This window comes from Temnothorax curvispinosus, unplaced genomic scaffold (genome assembly GCF_003070985.1).
Source record: "Temnothorax curvispinosus isolate PA1 unplaced genomic scaffold, ASM307098v1 QBEX01001787.1, whole genome shotgun sequence".
In the NCBI taxonomy this organism is placed as follows: Eukaryota; Metazoa; Arthropoda; class Insecta; order Hymenoptera; family Formicidae; genus Temnothorax; species Temnothorax curvispinosus.
Genome location: NW_020211567.1, coordinates 160,229 through 183,289, shown reverse-complemented (window position 1 = coordinate 183,289; position 23,061 = coordinate 160,229). Strand labels below are relative to the sequence as shown.

Genomic DNA, 23,061 nt, shown 5'->3' with positions numbered 1-23,061 from the left:
TCAAAAAGGAACACGATTTATTACATTGAAGTGCACTCTATTACATTTCATTGACTTTCGATCGCAATAAATAACTTATCTTCGAACGTTACATGGTTACGTGATGTTTTCAACATTTAATAAAGCTGCAACTTACATAGCTTCTGCTAGTAAGTGAGTTGTACGAAATTTGTTTTGTCTACTGACAGTATGACTCTGCTTTATCTGCTGTCGGAAAGTTCCATCCGCAGACTTCTTTATGCATTAGCGATAAAATGCTCTTTATAACATTGCAATTGTCTTATATTTCACTTTCATTATATTTTTCTTTACTTAACACGGTTATTTCATGTTGCAAAAAGAGATTAATATCAACATTTTTGGTTGGGACTGAAGGCTGTAGCTATCTTGATCCTCGTTGACCCTTCGTGAGAGGCAATCCATATGCAACTCGCGTTATCCATTACCTTCTACAATGTACTTTCGTTAGAAATTTCGTATCCGTTATATTTCCCTGCTTCAACGTCGTTCGATGCGGCGAATGTTTTAAACCGTCGTAAACTAGTAAAAAAAGCGGGTTAAGCTGTTTTTTTTTCTGGTTAAAGATGGAAACGCATCGCTGATCACCGTCATTAAGGAATTCCTTCGATTGCCGAAGGCTACCGCGTATCCTTCGCTCGTGAAATCGAAGGAACGGTGAATGGAAAACCTATGGTGCATTGCTCGCATACCTGCGATATTACGGTGCATGCGGTCGCATTGCTGAGCGGCGAACAGGAGTCTGAGAGATCGATCGGTGGTAGCCAATTAGATTTCGGGCTAGCTAATTGGCAATCGGAACTTAATTACTACTCGAATATTTATTTGTTAACATTCGAGATAATGAAAAAATTAAATAGGAATTAAAAAAGGAACTTAATTACTACTCGATTAAAAAAGGAACTTAATTACTACTCGAATATTTATTTGTTAACATTCGAGATAATGAAGGAATTAAATAGAAATGAAAAGGAAATAGGTTCAACATCGCTTACGTTTGACTTCGTCCTTGTAAAAAATAATTATCATAATTACCTTCTTCTGTCCTGACTTAAAATTTACAAAATTTCTAATTTAAGTTTAGCAATTAAAACAATGTTTGGGATTAACGTATTCTCTCTTTAAATCATCGTTATAATTTGAGTTTGTTGTCAGAGATTCCTTTATAGACTGAAGAATTTAACGGTAATTAAAACGTGACGCTCTGAATAAATGTGTAAATAATGTCGCATTTTGTTACTGTGGTGATAAAATTAGTGGAACGTATGTCCCATTACCCATTTCTCCCATTCCCATCACGTCCACGGAGGTGGACTTGGTTTAATTCGCTCGTCACATGATCAGGAATGCCTGCTGCAAAAATAACGGCGTCGTTACATTCGCTAGATAGAAGTTAGCTAAATCCGGAGGATAAGCCTTAAGCAGGTTCCTCGCGCGCGATGATAAAATAAAGTGGAACACACGAAAACTGCAAAAGTAAACAAAACAAACAATTCCGTTTTAGACCGTTAACATAGCGGGATTTCAGGAGGCAAAGCGCCGCTTTTGATAATTTATTTTTACTTATTTTCTCCTACTGATAGAAAACACGCTATTAAGAATAATTCGCAAAGATATCTGGAGAAATCTATATATAGAATATTCCTTATTTTATTAATTATTAATTATATATTAATGTCTCTTAACAATAACAAATATATTAATTAACAGACAGGGTTTTAATAATTTTAAACAATTTTATTCTGTAACATTGCATTTCTCTAAGTTTGAATAATTGAAAGCAAATAATAAAGCTTTACGCTTTGATTATGTCGATTACTATATTCAGTCATGAAATATTGTCTTATGCTAAAGCTGGAATTTCAATATTAAAACATATAAAACTCCCAAAAATTATTATTAGGCATAAAATCCTGTCCGATAATCGACAATTTCAATATCTATTTATTCTGAATTATACATATATTGGTCGCTACTTACTTAAGAGATAATGTCTTCCAAATTTTTATTCTTTTGTCTTTAGTACATAATCCAAAAATCTTTCACGGTTTCAACAATAAAACTTAATTATCTGACATCGGTACGCGTGCGATATATTGCACGACATATTGCCCAGGCCAAAGCTTCTAAATCACCTAGCATTTCTCGAGAGATTATTATCGGGTCCCTCCCTTCGCTCTAACTGCCAGGAATTCCATCAGTTTCGTTGACGAGTGGTCAAGACTCGCTTACCACGAAAGTGACGCCGAAGTTACGGAGATTTTTTTATAGAAAGGATTCTCCGTCTCGTTCGATCAGGCTTCGGGGACAACGGCCCCCGGATTAGATGACCTCTTTGAGGGATTCTGGTGACCGCGCGCGCGCGCGCCAAGCGCGAATCCTATTCGTATATACCTATTATACGTTCGTTTTGATTTGAAAAACGCACACGCAGATGGGGCGAAAAAAACGCACCTGCAACGTGGCGCACGCAATGTGACGTGCGCGAAGCCAAAAGCGGCGTACTTCGAGGAATCTTCATTGGACCAACGAAACGTGAGATCTCCTCGCAGCCACTTCCTCATCGAACACGTTTGTCCGCGAATAAATTAACATGCATTACACACAGACACGTTTCACGCGCACGCATCGCACGCGGGCCTAGATCGTTGATCATATTTGTATAAAACGTGAGACAAACCGCGATATGTAAAAAGAAAATAAAAGTACAACGAAGAAAATCAAAAGGTGCACGTGCACACTCTCTTCGCTGGTTATATTTATAATTTTTATAGTTAATCTCGAATGGAATTGAAGCGCCAGGATTCCGAAAGTGTAGGTACGCTGCTGTTCCGTCGGCAATTTACAGGACGTTTCAAACCTCGAGTTGGCGGTACCAGGTAAACCGGTCGCTTCACACTATACTTCACAGGTTTCCTCCAGGTCTCTGGATCCACCTGTACCCTGATACCGCGTGCGTAACGGTACAAACACGGCGTATGGTGGCTCCTCGTGGTGGCGGCGCGAGCTACCTTCCTCTTAGGCGAGGTCGAGCGGCCGCATACCACGATCCGGAATCGCGTCGTGGAAGCCAGTCGTTGCTCGATCGTCCGCGACGCGCTCGGATAGAAATAAAAAAGAATTGAAAGATCGCGACGACGACGGACGACGACGGGGCGGGACCGCGGTTCGCGCGCAGTTTCGAAGCCGCGTACCCCGCGAAATAACGTGCGCGTTCCAACGTCCTCGCTGAATCGCTGCTCCCGCATTCCTTTCCGGAGCCGCGTGAATCCCCGTGGAATTTCAGTCACGTCACTCGACTGAAAATTCGTCTCTTCTGCCGGTTCGATCGTTCCACCTGGCTCGTGCTACGATCCTGTCAAAGAGCACGGCGACACACGTCCAGAGGTGAGTTCTCGATACTGAGAAAGTAGCACCGCGATCGGCGTCGTCGCGATCGATCTCTCTCGCATAAGCGCGGTGTCGAAGACGCCGCGCCGCGCCGGAGACATCGATGCCCGTCGCGGCGATATCGTCTCGCGGATACGTGTCCCGCATCATCGCGTTCGTAATCGATATATCGCTGTGATGACACGAGATTAACTCATTTTGAAATCAGCTTCTATAATTGTGTTTCGTAAAATTTTGCCCTGACGTCATGTTGAAGCAACGACAATATTTCGGTATAATTCACACATTGAAGCACTTATTGTAAAAGCAGCCTAATACAATATTTGATAAAATAAATAATAAAAAGGTACCTGATATAAAATATTTGATATAATAAATATTTACGAAGATCTTGTATATTTTATTATATTATATTATTAAAACATATTCTGTATAATCAATAATAAGATAAATAAAGAAGAATATACATATATATAATGGAGAATCATCTAAAGTAATTTTCAATGTTAGAAGTGGCGGAAAGTAAAATTTATGAATACATATTCGAAGAAAAAAGACTGTAATATAAAATACTATAAATTATAAAATATGTATAGGAAATTTAGAAATATAAAATCTCTGGCATTGTTTTTTTTTTCTTTGCAATATAAATTAAATTTGAAACAACGATATGTTGTTTGTTGATAAAAAATGATATAAATATTAATTGTACCTCTGTGAAAATCTTCTACTTTCTAATTTTAATCTTCACGAATAAACTTCTGGATTACATTTTCGATCTCCATTTCGTTAATTGTAAAGAAAGCAAAAGGTTTATCTACTAACAATAAAAAGAGAATCAATGCAGGAGTTGTCTTTTAAATATCTGTCACTAGGCACCTGTCGAATTGCTTGTTTTTGGGATTTTAAAAAAGGTGGAATTCAGGTACATCTGATCTGACTAAACATAATGCGGTGTGCGTGTGCACGTAAAACAGCTTCAGTTCCCGATCTGTATACCTGTTCTGAAGGAACGAGCGAAGGTTAGCAGTCGGCTTTTATGCATCGGGAGCTCACCAGGCCAGTTGAGAATCAAGAAAATTTAGCTCGAGCTCCTGGCTTAGCCTTGCGTGTGCGTGTATACGTGCGCGGCTCGTTACTCGTGTCCGTTGTTGACCGTGTAATCATGTGAACAGTGTAACAAGAATAAATAGAATACGAGAAACAGTTAAGTTAATACCAGAACAAATATAAATCGATCTCGCAGATCCACGGAGAACGATTGCGGGATGGGACTCGGGGTCTAATTGAGGGTACTCGAGTTAACTCGAGTACCGCGACGGATCTCCGTCTCGCTTCGCAAATGTCGGAACAAAAGTTCATGCGGCTGGCTTTAAAATGGCGTGCCGCGGTGCGCGACATTCCGGTCGACGCACGATTAGGCGAAAGTATTCAAGGACAATGCATCCGTCTGGCTACCGTGGAGAAGACGACGTTCTCCCATTAATGGCGCCTACCCATGTCGCGGAAAATTGAAAAGAATACGAACACTTCTCAGCCTCTGGCCCCCATTCTACTCTAATACAGAAATATGTGAAAGCGGAAACGAGCGTACGACCACGAAATTAATGCAGTTACATTAAGACCTGTATGTGGATGACTTGATAATATATTTTTGCTTTAGATAGTAATTTCTACATGAGTAATATTACGTGTAATATCATTAGTAACGCTGGAAGATTAAAAAGTCTTTTATGCTGTATTTGCGCAAGTTGATTTACAAAATTTATTTTTTTAAATCTAAAACAGTAAAAGGAAGGAAGCTCTTAGTTTTAAGACATGACATAACATGTTGAATTGAAATTAAGTAGTGGTATTAAATGTATAGTGGCGAATACTAAATTGGAATTTTAATAGATTAATTAAAGTGCTACGTACGCGGTGAAATGTTAGCAGCATGCCAGCAAATGCGAGCGGAATGTTGCGGTAGACTGGCATTAACCGCGTCTGCATTAAACTCATGTTCTGCTGGCGGAGCCTGTCGACACACTCTGACAGAAGATTGTCAACAGAAGCCGAATGGAGTCTGCCATTTCGTAAACGTTTAAACGCATCATTCACAAAATTGCAAAAGTCAAATTGCTCGGTTTCTGCATCAGTCAATCCGATCTCATATTCTATTTGCAAATTCTGTTATATTTTCATCGGCATTCTGCAGACAAAATTTGCGGATACTTTGCAAAATCTGTTTTCGACAGATTTGGCAATTTGGATATACAGGGTGTTAAAAATAGATCAGCAAGACTTTTAAAATCGAATGGGACTTTTGACATAAAAATTCAAGAGAATTTGAGTTTTGGATTCATGTTTGTTAGGAGTTTTTTATTCTCCTTGAGTGAATACTATCTCACATAAGTCCTGCATACTTTTTTAAAAATCCTGTACATGCTCGAATATTATTTGCAATTTTCCCAAGATTTATTCCTTATCGGCTAATAATAATAATAATATTGAGAGATGACACTAGAAAAGATGATATTAAAAATTTAGAAATCCCGACGCTACAAATCTCATTTAATTCTAAAGACTCGTAATGGTCTCTTTATGGACAGGCGCGGAAATGATTGACGCCGCGGAAACGCAGTGCAATCGCACGCGAAACGGTTCGCCATGGCGTAGCACGAAAGTCCGATTGTGAATGATACGGAGCGAGTAATAAAAAAAACTGGAAGAGAGAAAGTGCTTCCTAAAAGCTGCTTTCTTATCGGCTAGGGTCGGTCGCGGGTTGAATATCGTTCGAGAGACCGTGCCCCATTTGAAACGCGGCGGGTCTCGGTCCGGTCGAGCGGTTTCGGCTGGACGCGACGGTGACTTTGAAACAAGCCGGTTGTATGCACGAGCGACAGGATCACGCACGATTAATCTCCCGGCTGACTCTTGCCTCGATAGCCGCGAGCCGCGAGAGAGGCGCGATTATGAATTACATAAGATCCTTGTATCACCGCGCGGCCGGGCTGCTGCTTTCTCTGTCTGACCTGGATAACTTGCATCGCAAAGTTCCTATTCTCTCGCCGCCATTAACGCTCGCTGTAAGATTGTCGCTGCAGAGAAATAGGGAGAGAGAGAAAGAGAGAAGGGGGAGATTTATTATCTCTCGAGGTTTTATCCCTTAACTCGCACATAGTGAAGCAATATGCATGCATGCGTTAACCTTAAGAGAGCTTCGCGAGGGGATTTAAGTAAAGCTTGAAATTGATCGAAAAAAATTATGTATAATTATGTAAATATGTATATGTACATGAATATTTCAAAAGTTTGATTTGCATGGCATGTACCTTTTAATTAATATACTGTACATAATTATACACAGTATATGAGCAACTTTAGAAATCAGCTTTGTACGTATTAATTTTCACTCCAGTATTTTATTAAAAGTAATTAATGTGTTATAACCACAATTATATCTCTTAAGTAATGAAGATTATATATAACTAAAATAAAAATTAAAAGTAGATATATCTGTTCAAACTTTTTTATCACATTGAAACTGGGCATTTCTAATATATTTGATACGTAATAGAATTGTTTTGATTTCACATACACATTATATTTCAACTTTCGTTCTAGAAACGGAAGTAACAATTTTTAAAATTTTACGAAGTTCAACATTTTCTCCAATTTTAAAGTAACGCCTAATTCAAATTTTCCTAAGTAATCTCTCTCCAATTCCCGTTACAAACGTTTAGAGACTCTTGCACATGCGAGAAACTTGATCTCGGCACTAAATACACTCATGTTGACAGAAGAAGAGGATGACGCGCGCGCGGCACGAATATCGTTTCGCGAAACCGGTTAGCAGTTTTGCCGTTTCCCGGTGAGCCGGGGTCGCCGAAAGAGCCGACGATAGAAGACATCACGGCGTGGCAGACAATGAACAGTCAGCGGTGTCGAAAGGCCAAATCGCCGTCGTCGTCGCCATTGTCTTCGCCGCGCCGTATCTCGCTCCGTCGAATCTAACCCACGCGTCCCTCTCGCAGCCGCGCTCGCGAGCTCGCCGCTGATCGAGGGTGACTAACCAAATTAGCATAAAATTGCGAAATGCATTCCGCGGTGAGCACGCCGGAGAAGGACGCCGGCCGTTTGCTACTTTTACTGGAAGTAGCCTTAGCCGCGGAGATTTATCCGCGTCGCGCTTGACGCGCGCGAGTGTGTGCTCGCTCATAGACCGCGACCGGCGCGACCTGCGAAGCGCAGGGCCGAGTGGCTTGCACGGTAGGTTTACGAGCCTGCCGTCTCAAACCTTGAGAATAACATTTTACAACCTAAACATTTATGTTTAAATATAACTATTTAAAAAATAAAGAAATTAAATAATGAGAAAACTTATGACTTTGAAAATAATAATTTTACAGCCTGAAAATTTATTTTATATAATCATCTGAAAATTAAAGAAGTTACAATAACGAGAATGAGAAATGATAGATTGTTAGAAAGGAGTGGCAAAAGTACAATAACTGACGAAGTTAAGAATATGCAGAATGTCAATTTCTAAGAGACAATATAATTAATGGAATTGAGAGAGAAAGTAACTTGGTTTCATGATCTCTTTGTATCTATAGGGAGGGGAGGGGGGGGTTTCCGCTCTATAATCATTGAAACATTTTTAACGTGTGTAAAAAAACAAGCTTATTTTTGCGCAACTTGCAGCAGCTGAGTGATGTCATGTACAGTGGAAGGTATAAATGATATTTCTAAGTATGCATCTTGTACACGTCGTAGACATATAGACACGCGCGCGTGGTCGTGTGTATCTCGATCTTGCGGAGCTGAATACTCGTTGCGACACTTCCCATATTTCCGAACGTGCAATTATGATCGATATCAAGCCGCGCTCACGCGCCGAACTAATGTTTTCTTCGACATATATATAGGCCGGAGTTGTAACATTTATGAAGATTATCTGAATTTTAATAAAAATTCTTTGTACATCTCACGACAAAAAAATCTTTCTTTTTACAACTAGAAGTACGACTTTAACTTTACAATTAGAATTGTCTACTCTGAGCAATTAAATAAATATACGATATATATATATATATATATATATATATATATATATATATATATGCATCGTTACAAATAAAGAACTCAGAGCTTGAACATTAACATTCCTCGAACTGTGTCGGAAGTTGCGGGATGATTGGAAAGGATAACTGGACAGCAACACTGGGCGATGTTTCCGTTACAAACACGATTGGCGTAATATTTCTCGGCACGCGCGTAAGATATCTGACATTGAAAACTGATGGACAGCTCGAACGGTATCGCGTCCAAGTCAGCTGACAATCTATAAGCTAAGAATCAAATGATAATAATAATCAAAATAATGAGTCCGAATCGTTTCGTTTCAGGACAGACCGATTGACACAAAATGCCGGATACTTTCACACGGAGGTCGATTTAACGCCGTTCCAAGATGTATGCCGACTGGCAAAAGGTGAGTTGATATTTATTAGCTGATGTATCTCGAAAGGCCGGACTCGTCGTGAGTGGTTTTTACGTGGCTATAATAAACACGCTTGCGGGGTATATTGCGTGAATTAAGTACCGAGCGTTTCTAAAGTTACACGATTATTTTATCGAAGAAAGTCTATATAATCGAACCGAATATCGGCGAAATCGAAGGAAACGCGACGTTGTGAAAGAAGAACGGTCGTTCCCGGAGCTTGTCAATCGTTCGTGTTAAGGTGTTGCGATTCCCACTCGTAGATTCGTAGACTCGCAGATCGTAAGACGGTCACTTTTGGATTGTCATGGCATTGCACAATGTTTACGTGGTCACGACCGCCGCGGTGGGATCTCGCTGCGTGGTCGGAGTCAATGATCTGCGCACACGCAATTGCATCGCCGCGCTCGCAGCAGCCACTTTCCAACGCCTCGTCCGACGGTCTTTCGACGCTTAGTCAACGATCGATCCGCGCGCCGATCGTCTTCGACTTTGCAGAATTGGAAAAACACTGAAGCCTGATAAATGAACTTTTTAAGGTTGCTGCGGGGAAACTCTAAAAAGAAGTGAGAAGAATGAAAAACGTGTATCGACCGTTTGAGTGTGTGCACTTTTCTAAAACATTTCAAGTAAAAGAAATTAAACAAGTCTTGCAAAATTAAAAAAATCACTTTTAAACATAATGTATATTAAGCAATCTTGAGACATCAGTAAAGCTTTGGAAATGCGCTTTCTCGAGTGAGTTTTAATGTAACTGTGTACAAGACTTAATCCGCGTTAGCTTCTAAATTTAGCATCATAACCTACGAATGACTATAGCAATGTAGAGGCTAACGTTATTTTTTTTGCGATGGATGCGTTTGGAATGCATCGCGAGCGGGCTGGCGCAATGGCGGCTTCTCACTTTTACTTCGCTCCTCGCGCATCCAATCGCGGATAATGAGCGGCGGAATAATTAAGGAAGCATTCCGCACGTCGAGGAGCGAGTGTAGTAGAAGGGCATTAACGAAATTGAAATGGATATTAAAACAACCGGCATTATCGAAAATGAAGACATGAAGCCGCCGGAGATTTAATGAGCTGTGCCGTGCTTTTTTTATAGCCCGGATATACTTTGCCTTCTATCCGCTAGCAAGAGAGCAATTTTCAAACGAAACGATTATGTCGCAAGTCCGTTTCCTCTCTTTTTTTTCTTCAATTTTAAGAAACGAAACAATTCAGAAACGTTACGTAACGCCGGGAAATCTGTTTAATGTCGATAAATCAATCCGACATTGCTACAAGAAGAAGAAGAAGAGGTAATCGTGTCCCATCTTGCGGTTGCGCTCGCCGCGCTCCGCAATCGACAATTTCTATCGCTCTTCTGCAACTCGCCACGGCCGCTAGGCAGAGTAGCTGAGTAGCTTCCCTTCGCGCGTTCCTACGCCTCCCGTATAAGCCATCAGTACGTAATACGCGCGTATACGTTGCATGTGTACGGTTGCGCGCGCGCGTATTTAGCGCGTAATTTATATAAGAAGAGAGGCACGCTTGGTTCCACCCCAAAGCGCTTCGATCCACTGGCGCCGGTAGCTTATGATTTCATCGCGCTAAATCCCGCCGTGACGGGTCTTAAACGCATATATACAGAAGACTCCCGTCCGAGATTGGGCGCTACCGATAGGTAGCGGACAAAACGGCGAGCGGGATTCCAGGAGAACGGGGGAAAGCGCGATATGCGATCCGGCGGCGCGTCCGATCGGGGAAATATGGGCCGCTTTCGGGCACGGCCTAATTAGCGTGTCTCAATTAAAATTGCATATACGCCACTGCGTGTATCCGAGGCAATTGTTGCGGAGAGGGAAGGAAGGCCCCGCAACTTCCAGTGCCGCGTCGAACATCCTAGCGTCCGCATCGCGCGCGATCATCCTCGGCCTCGCGAGGGAAAGGGAGCCTTTCCCTCCCGAGGAACCATTCCTTCCGCGAAAGGGTCGATTTTGTTGAGTCGGCGGATTACGGCCCGGGGGGGACGACCGAAGAGGATGACACCGCCGCCGGGCACCGTTAACGAATTCCGCGTGTGCCATGCAGCAGCGGACTTTTGCCGACTGACCCAATGAGCCCGATAGACGCCTGCGTGGCCTCCTAACTTCTTTAAGCCGAATTTAACATGCGCGCGACAGCGCGGGCCTCGTCGAACGACTTAGGCCGCGATCGCCGATCGTGACGGGACTCCTCGATAAGACCGATCGGCGCGGTTGCTGTAAATAAACCCGAAATGCGGAGAAAAGCCCGCGGCGGACGGAAGGCGGAAAACGGTACACGGAAATGCGCGTCGGATGGAGGCTAAGCGTGGAAGAATGTGAAGTCTCGACGGACCGGCGATAGTTCATAGTTCATCCTGAAGATATTCGACCCCGCAGGTTTCAATTGGAAACGGGAAAACTTTATGCGACATTGTTTCACTGGTCGCAAATGCGACCCTGTAGCCGCACGAAGCAGTTTTCTCGACGTAGCTAGATAACTGATAACTATAAAGACTCGTTCGGGCGATCGCGACCTGCTTGACCGGTTTTTCGCTTTTTTTTCGTGTGATAAACGGTGTTAAAATCGTGTTACGCACGAGTGATTAAATTTCACAAAAGAGAAAAGAGAGAAATAGTAAATATTAAATATAATAAATAATATCAATGTGACTAAGGCACACCCTGTATTTGTATTAATAAATCTTTGTTTGACCGAGTAAATTTATAATAGCTAATAATTAATATTTTAAATATTGTGTGAATTATAAAACGCAGTTGACACGATTTGACCGGGCAGAGTGATTCGCGGGTTCGCGTGAAGTTTTTTACATTTCCTGAACGACCGCGGCTGTCACGTCACGTCAATTTTAAGCGAGGCATCGAATCTCCTGACGATCTCGCGAGTGAAAGACGTGTGTCTCGATACCTCGGTGCGGATCCGAGAGAGTTGCGCAGCGGGCATTGACTTGAAACGCTACACGCGTCCATCATCTCCACGACGAGGTTGTTATTTAAATTGAGCGAACTTGAAAGAAGGAGATGCAATCGAAAACTCGACGTTGCTATAACTGAGGAAAAACGCAATCATACTACACGCGATGTTTTAAAAAAAACGAGGGAAGAAGAAAAGAAACGTAAGATATTTGTACACGTAATCGTGCGTCGTGAACTGTGGGAATAGCCGGAACGCCGAGGATAAACGCACCCTTCTGTTTAAAGATTCATACGCGAACGTCCTCGAAGATTGTATTCGGTAGAAATCGCGATTGTGCGTCTGTAATCACGCGAATTGCGTATTATGCAATTATAAGCAAAGGTGAGCAGAAGATGAAATATTATTTTCATGGAATACTCAACCAAGGAAAATAAATCACGATTTTGTAAACGGAGATCCTTCCCGAATGCCGTATTATATTTGAGACAACTGTGCAGAGATGAATGTTCGAAGCTAGTAGAAAGTTGGTAAAATCTGGTAGAGGGAACCGAGCTGTCAATACAGGCGACAACGGAGGTCTTCCGCGATTACGCGAAGAGGGAAGTTCTCAGCGAGAAGGCAAGTGGCGTGTTCGCACATGAAGTGCGCGGCTGATCGCCGATATCCCCGGCAGCGATGGCCAATGTGGGATCGAGCGCGAAGCAGCAGCAGCAACGGCGACGCTGGTCCGTGGGTCGATCGTCGACCCCGCGGAGTCACTTTTCGCTGCACTCCTCGGAAGCTTTCTACGCGAGCGCGGAACCGTTATCCGCCGGCCGCGGCGGACGCGCGTTGCATAATGCGAGCGGCAGCGGCCCAGACCCAGATACGAATTCCGCCCTGGATTACTGCGCGCCGGAAGCGGTTAACAGGCAACAATGCCGCGCTTCCACCTGGCGACCATCTCCGGACGCGGGTGATCGACGCGAGACCTATTACACGGTGCCGCGCGGCCTGGCGGTCTCCAGGAAGGAGATCCTGCGGCGCAGATGTGTCAAGGACGACGACGAGACGCTCCACTCAACCCCAGAGAAGAATCAGGTCGAGAAAAGACCGAGAACGTTGCCGTCGATCGGTAGACGAACTCGTCAAGACACCGAACGTCAAGGCACTTCCTCACTCTTGAAGAAGGTTTCAAGGCAGGATATCCTGCGACGTCACGCGAGCATAGAGGCGAGTTCGCAGTTGAAGGATGTCGCGAGGACGTCATCGGGTTTCCCGAGACCGAGTCCCGGTCGCTCGGTTAAAGAGGATCGTGATCTCCCGCGGCCGTCGACTTTGCCGAAGATCGTGCACGCCTCCAAGACGTCTCGACTGGAGGAGTACTCCTCCTCGAGGACGAGGGAGGCTGCCGGAAGGGAAGCGCCGATCTATGGGAGGATTCGGCGACGGAAAATATCGCTACCGACTGGCGCCGCGACATTGCGCGACTCCGCGACACCCTCGGGCACTCTGACGAGATTTTCCAGGACGAGGGCGAGTGGAGAACGCGCGGACACCTCGACGAAAGTCGTCAGGCATCTGCGAGATCCCGTTCCCGATCCGCTTGATCGCGCCAGGTGCGCGGACGACGTCACTCGTGACGATATTTATGTCAAGGTCGCGCGCAAAACCTCCAGGCAAGCTTCTCACGAAGAGAGACTATTAGAGCCGATCGACAAAACGATCTCTAGGCGCAGAATAATCAGCAACGTGGACCAAATGGATTCCTTGGAGCGACGGATGCACCAAGATCGAGATCAGGACGTGGTCAGGGTTAAGCATGACGCCATATTAGTCTCCAGAGCGGATATCGATCGGCTGCGTAATTTTAAAACGGACAGAAACGATCTCGTGGATAGGAGGACGGCTTGTCGCGCGGACTCCGCCTGGTCCGCGAGAAAGGATTCAAGGACGGACTCTTGGTCCCGTAACAAGTGTCCTCACAGAGATTCCACGTGGACCAGCGAGAGGCAAGCGAGATGTCGGCCGAAGTCGCAGAGCGAATTGTTGACGAAAGGACAAGCGGAAGGCTCGAAAACGGGAATGAGATCGACGACGTTACCGAGCTACATGAAGATCGGACGGAAGACGTCGACGGGGAATCAGCCGGCGCGGAACGCGGACGAGCAGAGAAGACCCTCGACCGGCGGAGTATTGACGAAGCAGAGCAAAGAGAGGTCGAATTACGTGAGGAAGACGGCGACGCGTGTTCCAACGCACGTCAGAGCGCTCAGCGACGCGAACAGCGCCCGTTCCAACTCTCCGGACACGTCGTCGTCGATATTCGGTTTCTGCACCGGAAAGAGGCGAATGCAAACTCCTTCCGTGGCGCGTGGATCCCCGTCGTGGAACATGAAAACGGTTTGGAATTGTCTATGGATCGATTCAAGAAAATATTCGGTTGTAGCGAAGCTTTAATTTAAAAAAAATCTATTTTATTCCCGAGGCAATATTTGAAATGCATATATAAACACAAGTTATCTTAGTTTAAATGATCAGCGAGGAAGTTAAAAGCTGTGAATATTTTCCGAGGCTGATAATTACAATTAAGTGAAATTGCAGCGCAGCGTTCTGAATCAGTTTCTATACTGAAATTTGGACACCAAGAAATTTTCTATTGCAAGTGGGAGTTGATTTAAGTTGTATAAAAGGCATAATTTGAGTATTTATTAGTATAAAAGGTATTTCTGGTATTACGTTTGAAGATTTATTAATTTCACGAGTTATTGAAATATTAGCAAGCTGTGTTATTAAATCGCTTATTTGAATTTGAAGTACAATGATATTATTTGCAGGGTGAACTGGTGTGGTTCGACCCCGGTGTCGGCCATGTGCTGCCAGGCGAGGTTCTGGAATACCACAGAGCCGCCAATGTACTTTCGGTCCAAGCGGTGATCGCCGGGAAGGTAAGATAAGACTGCCTAGAAAGCGTTTACTAATCGTCCATATCTTAACCGTGTATAATTACGAACGGTAGACGTGAAAGAACTCAAGCTGAGAAAAGATAGGCCAGACGTACTCTTTCGGTTGGTAAACAGACCTTTCTATCGACAATACGCAGCTACCACGCAGCTCCAGGCAACCAATCACTTTGAATTTTCTAAAAACGACGTCATTCGAGCCAACCTATCTCACGTATGACTCACGTATCTTCGCCAAAATGTTTGCTTAAGTGTTGCATTCCTTATTTTAAATTTGTTTTTTTGAAACAAGTACTTTAATGTATTTAAAGTTGATTTTACCGTTTGATCACTAATATTTGAAAATATAAAATAATGTACTTGACTCACTTATCTCCACCAAAGTGTTTAATTAAATGTTGCGTTTCTTCCTTTAATTTATTTATGTATTTAATTTTTCGACTGAAGTATCTAAATGTATTTAAAGTTGATTTTACCGTTCGATTAATAACATTAGGAAATATAATAGTCCAACTAGTTCTCGGAGCTAAATGCTGAAGACAACTTGCGCTTCAACTTGGCTCGACTGTCAAGCGATTAAGGTAATCCAAACGCCGCCCGTCAGATCGAGCAGGAACGGAGCAAGTGCGTGGTAGCCGAGTGATCCGCTCGTCGGTTCTTGACTTTCTAGCGCGACCCTCGCGCGTTTGAATTCGTTTCATTAGGCGAGAACGAGAGGGGCAACTCTCACGTCGTGCGCTCGGCGTCCGCGTCAATCTGGTTTCCACGTTTTTCATTCACTTTTTCGTCCTTCGCACGCGCAATTTTCAAGTTCGAGCTACCGGGCCTTGAATCGCACCGCCGCCGCGCCGCACCGGTCATCGATCTCCCCGGTCGTGGGTGACGGTAGAATTTTAAAGGAAGTTACGGCGGGGACGATTATTCGCACACGTCGTAGTTTCCATTAACACGAGGGACCCGCTTCATTATGCAACCGACACCCAACGCGAGTCATTTAACAACGCGCAATTTTTCCTGCCCGCCTACTTTGTGTTCTCCGCGTTGCATTGTCGTGCACCAGTTGCAGCACTGCACTTCACCGGTGTCCCATTATAGATGACGACTCGCATTGGCGTAATGCACGCCAATCACCTTTAAAAAATAGGTATTATAGGATGTCTTAACGGGTGTAAACTCGTACATTTAACGGTACTCACAATCCGATCTTGTATTTAATGGCATCTTAAGTGTAAATTTCTTAGATGCTTTTAAGATTCCATCCACAGCCAATGGGAATGATCACATAGCATCTCGAGAAATCGTACTAGAAATATATTTTGATTCTGACAGATTAGAAATCGATCTTATGAATCCCGAAGTCAACAATGTGTCTTTCTGCATCCTGAACAATTTCTTGTAATAAATAATAGTTTTAATATAAAGTTCAACTTTTCGTATTCCTTTTAGAAATAACAGCTTCCACATTTTGCAACAATGGAGACATTCATTTGTTTAATTAGAAAATCAGAATTATAAAATTTGAGAAAGTTTCATTATTCTCCATTGCATCAGCTTGCATTACTCAAAGTATCAGCATTCAGCATCAAAGTAATTTAGAGGTTTTTTAAAGAGAGAAAGGAATAGCCTCAAAATGGATAGATTATAATTTACATTTTTCTAGTTTATCGCGATTATTTCCCGTAAATAAAACGGTCGCAAAAATCTTATGGTAAATAGTAACACAAAATTTTTTTTATTTCTTTGAAATATAACGTTAAAATTTCGTTAATCTGCCGGAAATAACTGCTACCGCCGGCGCCAATGGAGAAGCAACTGCAAACGCAGACGGGCTAGAGTATCCGGTTAAGTCTCACGTGAGTGGCTCTCTCGCTTCTTATGTGAATTCGCACGAATCTTCCTTTTTTATCGGGCGTTCTCCTTAGAAACCGCGGCGAGAAAATGTGGCAGGAACGATCGTAAAATTCGTTTCAGCTGGAAAGTCACGTCTTTAGGCATTTCCCCGTGTCCCTGTTGCGCCGTTAGAAATTGGAAAGAAAGTGTCGCCGAGCGATCGCGGGCTCGTGATCTGTCATCAAAATTATACAAATGCATGTTGTCAAGCCCGCCGCGGCCACTCTGGATCTTCGTGCGGAAAAACGACGAATAATTGCATACAATTATGTGTTTAAGCCGCAAATCTTCACTCTCACCAACCTGAGCGGAGTGAAGCCCAGGCAGGACTTGGGTCAAAATGGTGTGGAGGACATGATTCAGTTGACGTAAGTCGCGAAATTATCACGTGTCTATTCGCGTAATTATCACGCACTTGTGTTAAACAAATTGAATAAATTGCAGGGATCTGAACGAGGCGTCGTTATTATGGAACCTGAAGATCCGTTACGACAAGGAATTAATTTACGTACGTCGTGTTTTCCGTCGATTTAATTTATTTATTCCTAAGTGTTAATAACTGGCTTTAATAATCGTTCGCGATGAAATTTTTAGACGTACACAGGAAGTATCCTCGTGGCGGTGAACCCGTACAAAATGTTCGACATCTACGGATTGGATCAAGTGAAGCTTTACGAGGGACGAATCCTTGGTACACTCCCACCGTTAGTATTAATTCATTTATTTAATTTTTGAAAAAAGTATATATTAAGTATTAAAATACAAGAAAAAATATACCAATCTTTATATAATCTTCTCGTTTTACATGAGCGAAACGTTTCACTAGTTGATTGATGAATAAAATTTATTTGATTGTCCTTCAGCCCTATTGCTTCCTTTGCCTTATTTTGGCAAATTTTGTTAAAGATTGATTTATCTTTTCTTTATTTTAATACTTAACCCTTCGTCACCACCGTTATTTTCACTGCCGGATCTTGGCGTCCTTTGGCGAGTGAGTTCTCACTACTAACAACTATTTTTAAGGAGGGGAGTCAGACTTCGCCCTCTCTTTATTTCGGAGATATTTGATAAGTTTAAAATTTCGTTTGTGCCCAAAAAGACCCAAGGGGGGGCGGAGGGTTAAAATACATTTTTTTTAATTCCTTTATTTTTTTAACTTTGTATAAAATGCTAAGACAAAATTAAATACTGACTAATGATTAAGTAAACATCAATTAAGTAAAGACTGTGTCAAGATTATGTTTTGTCGATGGCAAACAATTTATTTAGACATCAACAATACTTAATTTATTACTTTACATTTATCTCGCTTTTATATATAAGTTTGCAACTTAGGTCGTATTTTGATCAACTTACGTCTGAAAAAGTCTTGCTTACCATTTTACTCGATTTTGCAGGCATTTATTCGCCGTGGGCTCTTCCGCGTACAGTCAGGTGACTGCAGCCAATAACTCCAGTGCCAATCAGGTGGTCGTCATTTCCGGCGAGTCTGGCTCGGGAAAGACGGAGTCTACGAAGTTGGTGATGCAATATCTCGCGGCCGTCAATCGCGCGCCGAACAATCTCGTCACCGAGCAAATTTTAGAAGCGACGCCGCTCCTGGAGAGCTTTGGGAATGCAAAAACGCCGCGGAACGACAATAGCAGTCGATTCGGGAAATACCTGGAGGTTCACTTCAGAGAGTGAGTAATGTTTAAAAATATGTATATTTTAAAAAATAATGAAGTACAAAATTCGTCGATTCTGTTGGTGGCCACATCACGCAAACAACACTTTTTCTATTTCTCAGCGGCGCGATCATAGGCGGTAGAATAACGCAATATCTTCTAGAAAAGAGTAGGATAGTAACTCAGGCTTCGGAGGAGAGGAACTACCACGTGTTCTATGAACTTCTAGCTGGACTCGACCAGCAACTCAGGGATAAATACGGCCTGCTTACACCGGACAAGTATTTTTATTTAAACCAGGTATGTGCATGTGCGTGCGAACGTACAACAAAATCCCTGCATCTTAGCTTAGAAAAGGGGATAGTCATATCGCAAAATTAATAATAAGATAATAATGAAATAATATTAAAGTTTCTTTCCGCATTTGTTCCAGGGTGGAAACTGCGAGATCGATGGCAAGAGCGACGTGCAAGATTTCAAGGCGCTCTTGTCGGCCATGCAGGTCCTCGGCTTCTCGTCCGAGGAACAGGACACGATTTTCAAGATTCTAGCCAGCGTGCTGCATCTGGGGAACGTTTACTTTCACCGGAAGCAAATGAGGCACGGCCAGGAAGGCGTGGAAGTCGGTTCCGACGCTGAAATACGCTGGGCGGCGCACCTTCTTCAAGTAAATTCCGATGGCATCATTCGAGCACTCACTACCAAGACGACAGTAAGTTTTCACTTCGGTACACATCTTTCACTCCTTGAATCTTCTTGAATCTACGATTAAATCCATAATTCATGTACACGTCGCGGAGACATCATAAGGATGTTTAAAAGCAAGTTTACGGTTTTAAATATCTGTTAGTAAACATTCTTATTGTTCCGACTATCATCAAATTAACAAGACATAAATCTGTCTGTTTATCGTCGCAGGAAGCACGGAATGAGAGAGTCTTCACGGCTTTGAATATTGACCAAGCCCTCGATGCCAGGGACGCTTTCGCGAAAGCGCTATACAGCTCGCTCTTCTCGTGGCTAGTCGCGCGCGTCAACCATATCGTCTATAAGGGCACAAAGCAGACGGCCGCCATTTCGATCCTCGACATCTTCGGTTTCGAAAATTTCACGGAGAACAGTTTCGAGCAGCTATGCATCAACTACGCGAACGAGAACCTGCAGTTCTATTTCAACAAGCACATCTTCAAGCTCGAGCAACAGGAGTACGCGAAGGAGAAGATTGATTGGACTACCATCAACTATACGGTGAGGTTTATTTGGGCAATATGATTGTTTCGTAGCACAAAAATTTCGCGAAACGTGTTAGCATAAGCTAGCATAAGCACGTGAGTCGTAGAAATAATTTGATTGTCCGTTTGTCTGCTTTCAGGATAACTTGCCGGTCATCCACCTGATCGCGAAAAAACCGGTGGGCATTCTTCACCTGCTAGACGATGAGAGTAACTTCCCTAAAGCGACGGATCTTTCTTTCCTGGAAAAATGCCATTACAATCACGCGCTGAGCGAACTGTATTCCAGGCCAAGAATGAACTCCGCCGAGTTCGCGATCAGGCATTACGCCGGACAGGTCTGGTACAATGTGGAGGGTTTTTTAGACAAGAACAGAGATACCTTGAGACCGGATGTAGTCGAGTTGCTGATCAGTAGCAAGATTTCGGTGAGTTCGTATTTATAGTTTATGCTGTTAGGCTGGAGGAGTCTTACAGTAATGCGGTAACACGGTCATGACGATTACAGATGGTTAGCAAGATGTTCCAGCATGTCAGAAACACTCACGAAGCTAATAAAACTATGAACAAACCGAATGGCAGATTTGTCACCATGAAGCCGAGAACCCCGACTGTTTCGGCTCGATTTCACGATAGTCTTCAGCAACTCTTAGAATCTATGTCTCAGTAAGCATTCCAGGTTTAAACGATAAATTTGTCGTGCAATATTACAAAAATTGCAAATGTAAATTAATTCGACAAAATAATTTAATAATTTAAAGTAAATAATTTTAAAAATCTTTAATAGGTTTAAATAAAACATCTTAATTAACATTTTTATTAATCTCTTAGAGTTTTGTAACAGTTATTACTGTCATGATTTGGCTACAGTTATAGTTAAAGTTTTTGCTTGCAGATGTAATCCATGGTTTGTTCGTTGCATCAAGCCGAACACCGAGAAGGCACCGATGAAATTTGACATGCCTTGTGTGCTTGAACAATTAAGATACACGGGCATGCTGGAGACGATCCGCATCAGAAAAACTGGCTACCCAGTTCGCCTTCTGTTCGGACACTTTGTAGATCGGTATCGATATCTTGTCTCAACGCATTTGCCTAGGGGAGCGCCCAACAAGGAACTCTGCAGATTAATTTTGGACAAAGCGGCTCCGAAAGAGGCGCAGTCGCAGTATCAGCTCGGACTTACACGAGTATTTTTACGCGAATCATTGGAGAGAGCCCTGGAATATAACAGAGCGTTGATTCTGGAGAGAGCGGCCATCACAGTCCAGAGGTATGTGTCAAATTATGCAAGAAAGATGCAGAAGAATATTTATATAATTTCGTAATTATATTATTTATATATAACATATATTTATTAATTATATAATATATACATGATTCTCTGTGACGATTAAATGTCTCACAGAAATAAATTCTTTCAAGTTATTTCACTACAGCTGCCTCTTACAAATAGTGAGATTAATGTGAATAAACGTGTGAACCTTTCCCGGACGTTGCTCTAACGGTTTCTGTTGCAGATACACAAGAGGCTTCTTGGCACGCAGAAGATTCCTCAATATTTCTCGGAGCACAGTTCTGATACAAGCGGTGTATCGCGGTTACCGTGAACGTAAGCAGTTCCGTGCGATGAAGAAGGGCGTTCTGATGGCGCAGAAACTGTACAGAGGTAGGAAGCAACGAGAGACATTTAAGATATTGAAGGACGAGATGGTGAAGAGAGCGGAAATCGAGAGAGCCAGTAAGGAGCGAGCGAAAGCGAAGCAGCAACGGGAGGAACAGGAAAGGACCTCGCGAGCTGTTGCCGGTGTAAATCATTTGGAAATTCCCGCAGAACTAGCCTTTATTTACAGCAAACTCGATGGTACGTTTTTACCAAAATAAATATTAAAACAATATCATAAAACTCTCATCCAAGTCTTTAGACGTGTTTCATATTTTTCACAAATCATTCTTTGGATTATTATATATATTTTTGTAATTTCCAGATTGGCAACCCACGCACACCGAACGAAATCTCCTCAAGGTCGTCGGCCAAGTCATCCCAATGAACTACACCTACAATCTGCCGCCCGACATCGATCAGTATCAGTTCTCGAAGTTCACCAACATTTATTTCAAGAGTCACATATTCGGGATGAAGCGCGAGCCGATTAAGACGCCGTTCCTAGCGAAGGCTCGCGATCAGGATTACACGGACTCTCTGATGATCTTCAAAATGATATTGCGCTTTATGAATGAGAGTAATCTCAACGGCAAACGTGAACAAGCGTTGGGCGACTACATCGTTAACAAAGGCATCGTGAACGAGAAGCTGAGGGACGAGATACTGTGCCAGTTGGCGAATCAAACCTGGAAGAACGAGAACGACGCCAACAAAGAGAGAGGATGGCTGCTGCTGTCCAATTGCTTGTCGGCGTTCCAGCCCAGTGCCACGCTCTTCAAGTATTTTCTGAAGTAAGTGTCTTTTTGTTGCACACCGGACGCGCGATACATCATTACAATTATCTCTAATTAATATTCTTTAATCAGATACGTCTCCGATCACGCCTACGACGGTTACAAGGCTTACTGTCAACGCAAATTGCTGCAAGGCGAGAGAACGGTATACCGTATGATGAATAATAATCAGCAGACGGTGCACCAAGTGCCTAGGAATTATCCGCCGTGCGTCCTAGAATGGCGGGCTAACAGAAATCGCGTAAATATGGCGCTCAACGTTGGTTTCTACGACGGTAAATCTCGAATTCGCAAAAATAAAGCGTGCTACCATGAAAACTCCATTGTAATCGATAATTTTTCTTATAGGTGAGACAACTACATGCGCGATGGATTCCTGGACCACATGTGAAGAGTTGGCCAATCTCGCGGTTCGAAACCACGGAGTGGAGAACACCGGCTGGACCATCACGCTCTGGAATCAACTGGACGGCCCGGACGCCATCGTGACGGAGACTAACGGTTTCGACTACGTCCTGGACTTGATCTCGGAGATGGAATTGGCGCCAGCTTTCCCCGCCGCCAAGCACATGTTCTTGGAACAGCGCAAGAACAGTCTGCCATCCATAAAGAAACGAGAAGTAAGAAAATTTTAGCGTTGACCTTAATAGAGAGGATTCTTAAGGGATAATGAACTTGAGAATGCAATAGAATGGAAGTAATGGCTGTTAAATTGTTGTTTTTGTATTGTAAATAATAGAATATCTTTTTCCAGCACGTCCAAGTTATTCGGGAGTTGGAACAAGAAATGGAAATTCCTATCTTAAAAACCTTCCAGCCTCTGGAAAGAAAATCAGTGCCAAAACCAGTTGATAAGCCTGTTGAGTTAGAAATTCAGGTACCCAGGCGACCGGCAGTTCCTCCACCGCAGCCACCCGTTGTAAAACCACCCGTATGTATTAGTTCAATTAATCTTGTGATTTTTTGCAAGCAAATGAAGAATTTAACTAATACTTAAATACATAGTTTTTTTTTCAAGATATATTAAATCAAATTAT

At 42.9% G+C, this 23,061-nt stretch overlaps 1 protein-coding gene across 3 annotated transcripts in view; it reads left to right on the top strand.

Annotated features, from left to right (window-relative positions):
* Positions 1-3,099: 3,099 nt before the first annotated feature.
* Positions 3,100-23,061, top strand: part of LOC112468346 (unconventional myosin-XV) — a 40,810-nt gene continuing 20,848 nt past the window's right edge. For 2 of the 3 annotated variants that reach the window (XM_025037487.1, XM_025037475.1), the window contains exons 1-18: positions 3,100-3,405; positions 8,799-8,884; positions 14,650-14,760; positions 16,945-17,033; positions 17,110-17,173; positions 17,260-17,369; positions 18,063-18,347; positions 18,455-18,632; positions 18,766-19,044; positions 19,251-19,580; positions 19,705-19,992; positions 20,073-20,230; positions 20,460-20,837; positions 21,085-21,428; positions 21,553-22,021; positions 22,097-22,299; positions 22,373-22,644; positions 22,779-22,955. In XM_025037487.1, the coding sequence (XP_024893255.1) occupies positions 8,864-8,884; positions 14,650-14,760; positions 16,945-17,033; positions 17,110-17,173; positions 17,260-17,369; positions 18,063-18,347; positions 18,455-18,632; positions 18,766-19,044; positions 19,251-19,580; positions 19,705-19,992; positions 20,073-20,230; positions 20,460-20,837; positions 21,085-21,428; positions 21,553-22,021; positions 22,097-22,299; positions 22,373-22,644; positions 22,779-22,955 (3,756 nt within the window). In that variant the 5' untranslated portion in view covers positions 3,100-3,405; positions 8,799-8,863. Of the gene's footprint in view, positions 3,406-8,798; positions 8,885-14,649; positions 14,761-16,944; positions 17,034-17,109; positions 17,174-17,259; positions 17,370-18,062; positions 18,348-18,454; positions 18,633-18,765; positions 19,045-19,250; positions 19,581-19,704; positions 19,993-20,072; positions 20,231-20,459; positions 20,838-21,084; positions 21,429-21,552; positions 22,022-22,096; positions 22,300-22,372; positions 22,645-22,778; positions 22,956-23,061 lie in introns of those variants that run through there. The other variant, XM_025037481.1, reaches the window with a different exon arrangement.